The sequence below is a fragment of the Miscanthus floridulus genome, chromosome 6 (assembly GCF_019320115.1).
Source record: "Miscanthus floridulus cultivar M001 chromosome 6, ASM1932011v1, whole genome shotgun sequence".
NCBI classification, from domain to species: domain Eukaryota; kingdom Viridiplantae; phylum Streptophyta; class Magnoliopsida; order Poales; family Poaceae; genus Miscanthus; species Miscanthus floridulus.
This window is the reverse complement of record NC_089585.1, coordinates 142,511,074-142,520,271: the sequence shown is the minus strand read 5'-3', so window position 1 is coordinate 142,520,271 and position 9,198 is coordinate 142,511,074. Positions and strand designations below refer to the sequence as shown.

The 9,198-nt window shown below is 46.7% G+C and overlaps 1 protein-coding gene across 1 annotated transcript; it reads right to left on the bottom strand.

Annotated features, from left to right (window-relative positions):
- Positions 1-756: 756 nt before the first annotated feature.
- Positions 757-2,131, bottom strand: LOC136459992 (uncharacterized). Its single transcript, XM_066459841.1, has 2 exons — positions 1,718-2,131; positions 757-1,589 (listed from the first exon to the last, which is right to left on the bottom strand). The coding sequence occupies exons 1-2, from the start codon at positions 2,025-2,027 to the stop codon at positions 841-843; spliced, it is 1,059 nt and encodes a 352-aa protein (XP_066315938.1). The 5' UTR covers positions 2,028-2,131; the 3' UTR covers positions 757-840.
- Between the last annotated feature and the right edge of the window lie 7,067 nt (positions 2,132-9,198).

Below are 9,198 nucleotides of genomic sequence, written 5' to 3'. Positions count from 1 at the left end.
CCGGTATTATATTCCCCACTTGAGGGGATTGGTTAAGACACCTAGTGTTAGAATCGTCGACCAACGTTGGTGGCATTTGCGGATGTTGTTTCCCTCCCTAGAGGTATCGCTTTAGAAACCCTCCCTTCACCCCCTCCCTCTCGTGCCTGTTGTTTTGGTGTGTAGGGTGGCACTTTTGTTGGTGCTATGCTGTGGTTATGTTGGTTGTGTGTCTTTTTGTTGTTGTATTGATGTCACTTCTTTGGAGTGGGTGTTTTTTCTTTAATTTTATTTATTGTTGTAATTCTTTTCTTATCTATTAATATTAAATGCATACTTGGTAATTTTCTTGCTGGTTTGCTTTTCTAAGAAGATAAAATTGTTTTTTTATATAGTGGGTTGGCTCCCTTCTTATGTTTGAATTAAAAAGATTAGGACAGAATGAATATCGAAGTAGTATCATCGGGGCACCTTTTTTAACCATTTATTAAGGTGTGAGCCAAAATTTAGACGCGGGGGCAATAAAAACTTATTTCTTCCACGTTATAATGAGATGCGGGCGGTAGCATCGATCTCACTAGCATGCATGTTCTTGGTTCAATCGTTCCGTTGTGTATATATATATATATATATATATATATATATATATATATATATATATATATATATATATATATACACACACACAACGGAACGATTGAACCAAGAACATGCATGCTAGTGAGATCTATATATATATATGAGCCTACGTACGCAACATATATAATATAATGGTGGTCGATATTGCTTGTTAACTTATTTCATGGCATGGATCGCTCGGTGATGATCGCGCCAAATAACGTTAGTTTACTTTGGAACTTATTAGGAGGCGAACGTGGTGACGACACCGGCTCCAGCACCGCCGCCGCCGCCGCCGCTGCGGTGGTGGAACCGGGACACGGCGCAGTCCGTGGAGAAGAGACCGGCGGACAGGTACTTGGGCGCGCCGCCCATGACGGGCATCTTGGCGCCGATGTCCAGCCTGCTGACGTAGCCCGGGCGGTACGTCTGCCCCAGCACGCCGTCGACGTCCTTGGTGAGGTTACGGAACTGGAATCCCAGGTCCAGGTGCACCAGGCTGTCGCCGCCCGTCTTGCCGTACTTGTGGATCCGGTCGTCCCTGTCGGTGATGGGCACGGCGTTGGCGGAGATGGCGAAGACGCCGTCCAGCTCCACCATGACGGTGTTGACGGTGTCCATCCGCGTGACGGAGAGCCCGGGGACGGCCTTCGACGCCCACCGCGCGTTCTTGACGGCGTCCACGTCGACGGGCTCGCCGTCGAAGGTGACCTGGATGTGGTCCTCCTCCTCGTCCCACTCCACGGCCCTGCGGGCGCCGACGTAGAGGCGGTGGTTATCGTCGCCGAAGGTGACGCCCAGCGCCTGCACCCAGGTGAAGTCGCGGTTGAGGGCCGGGTTGTGGTTGCCGATGAAGTGCGCGTTGATGTGGAGGTCGGCGTCGGAGACGATGCAGAAGTCCTGGTCCTTCTTGCCGTGGAAGTAGAAGGTGTTTCCGTCGCCGCCGGTGAAGCGCGGGTCGCCGCAGGAGGTGCCCGGGAAGATGTCACACACTGGTCGGTTTGCATATGCATATTCGTTAGCCACGCAAAGAGCAGCTAGGAGAAACAATGACAACATGCATGCAAGGGGCGGGCGATGGCGATGCATGCATGAGCATGATAACGACGAACGAACGTACTGCAGAAGCTGAGGCAGTAGGAGCAGAAGACGAGGCACTTGTTAGGGCATTCCTTTGGGCATCCGACGTAGCACGCCGGACCACCCTCGTCGGAGCAGGCGGCCTGGTAGTCGCGCTTGTGGCCGAACCGTCCGGGTCTGAGGGTGATGAACTTGCCCGCAGGCTTGGCACCGGGCTTCAACCTCGTCCTGGTGGTGGCTATGGGTCCGGGTCTGCCCCTCCCCGCCGCCGACGCCACGCCGCACGACGACAGCGCCAGGAGCGCCACGGCCACCACCACCACCAGGCACTTGACAAGACTAGTAGCCATGGCGCATGCAGGTAGCGCAGTGATGTGCTGTGCTCTCGATCGACCTCTGCTGGCTTTGGCTAGCTGCTGCGGATCGTCGGAGATGGATGCACACACGAGCTGAGGTTCTTATGGCCGGCCGGACACCTGGATCGTCTGCACTGCACTTGAGGGCGGGACTTATTGTTCGAGTACGTGATACTCCTACAGTCTCCTACCTCCTAGTATAATTTGACTGCCTTTGAGTTGAGACTTGAGAGCGAGATAGATCGAGAGCGCTAAGCTAGCTTAGCTTAATTATCAGCTAGTGCCTGAATTGGAGGTCAAGCGGCTTACATGGCAAGTCGCGTACGAGGGGACAAAGTGACATACTACTGCAGTGCAGTGCAGGGCACACCAAACGTATATACTCTGCTACATGTGTTTGTTCCCATTCATCTCCAGCTGTAAAGAAAATACTGGTAGCGTACAAAAGCTGCTCCATGTATCATGCCGCTCCCATGGGCTCCGTCTGGCCTGCCCGAAACATTCAGCGCGTGTTTAGTTGGCCCAAAGTTGAAATTTGGGTTACTGTAGCACTTTCGTTTTTATTTGACAAATATTGTTCAATCATGGACTAATTAGGCTCAAAACGTTCGTCTCACAATTTCCAACCAAACTGTGCAATTAGTTTTTTTTCGTCTACATTTAATGCTCCATGCACGTATCGCAAGATTCGATGTGATGGGTACTCACTTTTTGGAATTTTTGGTAGGAACTAAACACGTGCTCAGGCGAAAGTCACGCTCGTCTCGGTGCTCAGGTCAACTAGTAGCTTATAAAAGCCTAGAGCATCTTCGATAGTTCCCGAATATCAATCAACGAGTTTTTGAAGTGTTTAAAAACAATTTAGGAGTACATTTGTTGATTTTTTTAAAAAATAACTTCTAAAATATCTCTCCTAAAATATAAATATAATTTTGCATCAAGAATCCTAGATTATTTTGAAATCATTCTAACTATTTTTATATTTTCTTTCCCTCTTGTACATGTGACAAGGAAATGCAGTGAGTGCATGGTGAATTATACCTCATCTGATACTGAAGCTAAGTCTGGGAATAGATATGGTGCATCTGGATCGTGTGCATGCAGGAATGAATGATGAAGAAGTAATGAAGATCAAAGCACCACCACCTATATGACAAGAACACAGGGAAGACTAAAGGGAAAGAGGTTTGTTTCATTCCTAGACAAAATTTAGAAGAATAGATCGAAGACTGAAGAGTCCAATTGGAGCAACGAGAAAAAGACTTTAGGAAAACAAGCCACAGAGGACGTAACCAAAGGAGCAAAGAAAAACAAGTCGAAGGGTACCTCAGCTTATAATCCGTCTTTTTCAGCTTGTTTTTTCAACCGAAACAGTGTTTTTCCCTCACAACAAATCAGCCGGAACAGTGTTTCGGCTTTTTTTCAGTGAAGCGAACGAGGCCTTAGGAAGATCTGAAGACAGCTGGACATAACAGATCAAGATGCCCAAATGCTACTACCTGTGCAGCTAGAAATAACCGAAGCTGAAGACCAGTTACCGAGGAAAGACTTGAGCAAGCTTTTGTGTTATATAGTTGGTAAGGATGAGGTCTGAGAAAATCAAGTTCATTAGGGCCTTATTCACTTTGCAAATTTTTTGAACCCGATAAATAGTACCACTTTCGTTTTATTTGGCAAATATTGTCCAATCGTGGACCAACTAGGCTCAAAAGATTCATCTCGTGATTTCCAACTAAACCGTGTAATTAGTTATTTTTTTACCTACATTTAATACTCCATGCAAGCGGCTAAAAATTGATATGATGGAGAGAGAGTGAAAAAACTTGAAATTTGGATGGCATCTAAACAAGGCCTAGATATATATTGTTAACCTGTGTGTATGCTACTTTCCAGTGTAACTATGTATGTGTGTGCATCTACGTATGACTGTTCAGATCAAACTGTGTGCAAGTGTATTTTGGTAAACCAGATTGTAATATTCAAGTTTGTAAACAACTTTCTCTACCTTAATACAAAGACGTGGAAGCCTTTTGCATGTTCGAGAAGAAAAAATATTCAAGTTTGTTGATTGAGACATCAGTCTAAAGATTGTGTTCTATGAATTTGAAGTGTTGTATTAAAATTATGAATGAACGTCCTAAGTGATGGATTCCAAATGTGTACCATATGATCATCAACGCCTATTTGACCATGAATCTTTTATATTTCACTGCCTTTTGTTTTATGAAGACCGAGAACCATTTTAATAGTACAGAGCAGAAACTACAGATACTAGGCCAGACATCTAACCAACTATGGCTTACTTAGTTCTGTACATGAGAGGATGAAAGGTCCTAATGACTAGAGGGGGGTGAATAGCCTATAAAAATTTCTATAACAACACTTAGTAAGTAGGTTAGATAAATAAATAGCGAAGCGAATGTTACGCTAGCCTACTAAAAGAGCAAGCCACCTACCACAATTCTAGTGACTATGATCACTAAACACATAATTTGCTAAGTCACTATACTAAGTTAGTGAGCTCTCAAAGGCTAACTAAAGAGCTCCACTAATCCCTAGACTCGACGCAAGCTAGCTCTTAAAACTAGTTACACTAAAGAACTAGGCTTACACACTAGGAATGTAAGGTGGGGGTCTGGACCGTGGTTGAAGACGGGTGTGGGCGCTGGCCCTTTGACGCCGGTAAATTCGTAGTTTTCACGACGGATGTGGCCACCGCGGGCCATTCCCCCAGCAAATTCACCAACGATGCGAGGAGCCATCGCATCCTTCTCAACAGACGAGAGTGCGCGACAGTCCCAACTATCGATGTTTTGTAAACCGGAATAGTAAATTTATACGATTGTCGCGCTACTCTAGGAATACAATGGTAGCATCCAATAGACATGAGGATTTATACTGGTTCAGGCCGGAGCCCTACGTCCAGTCTCAGAGATGATCGAGTGCGTGTTCCTCGCTTGAATGCTTTGAAGTTCTTACAATGGGGGGGGGTTCAAGAATGATGGATGAGATGGAAGGACCTATGCTAGGTGAAGGACTGCCCGAAGAGAAGCTCCAGGATGGTGAATGAATGGAATGATAGAGGATTCAGAATAGTCCCCGAGAGGGGTGCCCTGTCGGCCCTTATATAGAGTTCAGGGCCAGGGCTAATACAAAGAGGAGGTTCTCCCGACCAGAGGGTCGAGAGCCTAAGGGAGGGCCTAGCTAACTTGGCTTGCAAGCTACGACGTCTTGTAGGGTACGTTCGGTTGTGGCTATCGTCATGGTCTTCTGGCCTCGTTGCGGCATGATGTGACGTGGCGCTACTGTGCCGGTAGTGGCGGCACTGTAGCCTCAATGGTGGTTTGTCAGCCATCCTATGCAATGCGGTATCCGTCATGGCCTTCGTCGCCATCTCCTGGTTTCCCGGGGCATCGTATGGGAGTTTGTAGCCACTCCGGGTCGTCGATTGCCTAGTCGTTTCATGGGGCTGAGGGCACGACCCCGATCATCTGGGTCAGGGCTCTCAACCGGTCTGGATGGCTCCTATGTTGAGACCTTCGTCGTGGATCCCATCCTGTAGTGGGTGGGATCGTACATTCGTCTTGTCGGTCCGTATCTGGACGATGGGTTTTGTACCCGTTGCCTCTGCTATGCGGTATTGTCTGGTCGGCGTGGCCTGGCGCATGGATGGTGTCTGACCGGACCGATGTGACTATTGTCCCGGCGTGTTGCTCCTATTAGAGCAGGCACGTTTAGCTAGGCGTGACCTCTCTCCACCCCTTTCGGGGGTCGTGACAGAGGAGAGGTCATGCGTCTTGTGGGCGTCGTATGGCTAAGGGGTTGTGGCTGACCCCAGCCTTGGAGTGCTTGGCTTAGCTGGGCCTCAGTCGCTCGAACTTTCGCTAACGGGTAAGTTGTGGGCCGCATGGCCTGCTAACTTGTCGGTGCCCTGAGATACCCCGGGGTTGCAACCCCGACACCAGGTATGTATTATCATGTATTATTACCAATGTTTGGTCTTCATTGATTCCCCTACTCTATCATTTCCCACCCCTTCCCTTGCATGAGCTAGGCATTCCAAACAACATATGTATGCCATAATCTAGATCGTTAGCTGTTTAAGCACTGCTCTGATCGATTCTTAGTCATTGTTGACGTTCTTCTGCAGGTTTGGATCCAGACCCACATGTGACAAAGTGAATGGCCATTCAGAAGGTGAGCACACAGAAAATCTTTTTCTGTCCTCCAAAAAAAAACCACACAGAAACTCTTTTGAGACCACGTACTGGACGTTGTGGTACCATGCAAATTGTTGTAACAAATTGTACACAAGTATTACAAGTTTAGCTTTTACATTTGTCCTTAATAACTATCAACTGATTTGGCTTTGTAACTTGTACTTTTAGTGCTATCAGATAACATTATATTACACGGTGTTCTTGGGTATATATGTTCATGTAGACAACTTCTAATGTGAATTATTACTCAGGTTGCCATCAAAATATAATTAATCAATTATGCGCATAATTTATGTGAATTTATATTTTTCATGTATCATTGTAGCATATTAGTGCTAATCGTTTGACCCCTGTTGGCGTGTTTGACTGACAGCAAGGCTGGCAAAGTTGGGCGTGATGATTGTGATCCCTCTAGTGCCTGTTTCTGGAAAATGGATGGAGATGACAGTGATCGTCCAAGCAGGTATGTGTATAGACGGTCTTACCCATGTGAAGACCGATTATCGTCTTGTCATGATCATACATTAGCGCCCGGCCTCCGTCTTGTCATGTTCATCTTTCGTTAAAGGTTCAGGACAAGTGAAATATGTGTTGCGTGAGATGAGTTGCAAGCAACGGAACGTACAACTTAATGGCAAACTAGAGGTTGCACATGTTACGAAGAAGAAAGTTGCTATATTTCACGTGTCTGGATTTTTAGAAAATTCAGGCAACAAACTTACTCAATCAGCTAGTACAATTAAAAGAACAACTCACAAGAGACAATTCACATTTTTTTTTCTATAGTCAAACAATGACAAAATTACATGTTGCCCAGGACAATAATAAAAGATGAAGCATCTAATAAGATATAGTAGAAGTGTATGAAAAAGAGAGGATGGAGGACAACTCACAAGAGACATTTCACATCTTTTGTCTATAATTAAATAATGACAGAGCTACATGGTTCCTAAATAATAATAAAAAATCAAGCACCTAAGATATATACAGGAGAAGTGTCCGTGAAACAGAGGATGGAAAGGGAATGGTAATAGTGTTGTGTGTGACGGTCCTTGGAATACCCCTGCCACCACCCTGTCTCACAGTGATACATGCACAGGCATGCACACCGTGGACTTTTGCACCGTCGATCGGAAGCAAAGGCCGGCCGAGGCCCGAGGGCTGGTGCTGCGTGCCTTGAGCAGGACGTGCGCACGCCGGCCTGCCGGGCGGGCATCTGGGCATGAACATCAGCACATGCACCATATTTGGATCGAGGCGCTCTCGCTTCGCCACCAAGTACGCCGGCCGGCTACGCGCTTCCCACGACAACGCAAGCAATGCAAGCTAGCTATAGCTGTGTACTGGAGGAGTCTGTAGTATCTATCTATCTATCTATATATATCTCGATGGATACAGGTACAAGAGGTCCGGCGTGCCCATCTTCCGCGCGTCCCACTAGCTAGAATTAGCCTTCGACGACGAGGCGAGAGCTAGTCCGGCCGGAGTCGACCGACGGCGCCGCCGTGTGCGGGGCCTCTGCTAGCTACGGCCTCACCGCCGCCGCCGCCGTGCTCGGCCAGACGTGCCGCTGCACCGGATGAGAGCGTGTGTCCTCCCGCCGCCTCATACTCGTATTGTCATGCTTGTGGGGCGTCCGAGTACATGTCCTACGCCGCCTACGACGACAGCTTGTGCGCGCATGCGCCGTGGCGAGGCGCGCCGGCATCTCCGTGCTGTTCACCACTAATTAAGCGACAACGTAAATGGGTGGACCGTGTTCCACTAACAGCTATAGCCTATAGCATGATGCACACGCGTCCTCGCCGTGTTAGTGACATGATCCTAGCTATATAGATAGCCAAAGTACGTGCTCTTTTCACGACCATATGGAAAACAATCTTTTACCTTTTGGTCAATACTCAATACGTCGTGGGAGGTGTGGGATAACTTTTCTCTTCTTTTTTTTCACCGCCAAGCGCCAAGGCCTAGCCTATTCATTGGCTAGGCTGACTGATGTAGAACCTGTTTGAGGGTTTCGGCTTCTGCATTTTAGTGCTACTCTAGCAGAAGCCGGTGAAGGTTCTCATGACCGGCTTCAGCAGCTTGTGCTATTTGCAAGTTTCTTTTGGATTAGAGAGAGAAGTGTATGAGAAGTAGTATGGGAAGTGTTAAGCAAAACAAAAAAAAGTTAGATGAGGTCATAGTATGAGAGGTGTTAATGGCGGTTAAAATTGCACTTTGATATGAGTTTGGGACTTAGGAAATTCCCTTACTGCCAATCTCAACATAGAGGGGGTAAGCACACCTTCCTAAGCTAACTTTACTCGAAAAATACAAACAAAACAACCAAATAACTTCTAAGCATCTTGCATGATGCTCACCCTGTTCGCTTGGCTTATAAGCCGTACTTTTTCAGCCAACGAACAATATCTTTCTCTCACAACAAATCAGCCAACAGTACTTTCAGCTATGACTTATCAGCCAAGCGAACAGGGCATTAGCATACCGAAAACATAGACTCAAATCAGCTTGCATCCATAGCTGTAGGTAAACAAACACTTTTTTCAGAAATAAATACGATTCTACTCAGCCTGCGTCCCTTCAACCAAGATATACGATACCCTGAGCTTTTACTACAATGCACCGCTACAGTGCAGATGTTGGAAGAAACTGAACAGCAAGAGCCGTTGTGAAAGATGGCCGTAAACCAGGTCGTCCGTGTGGGTCCAACGGCGATCGAGTAGTGTAACACCACCCGCAGTCCCGCACACTGATCACTGCACTCCTCAATAAGTTTGTGAGCAAGCACGAGTTCATTTTTTTTAAAAGAGAGATTTGTCAAGTTGCAAAATATAATGGTCATCCAAGATTTGCCAACAGTACATTTCACCGGCCGGCGAAAACACACACACAAATTAAAAAAAAAATCCACACTGACAAATATAGGGTGAGTCTCTGCGTCT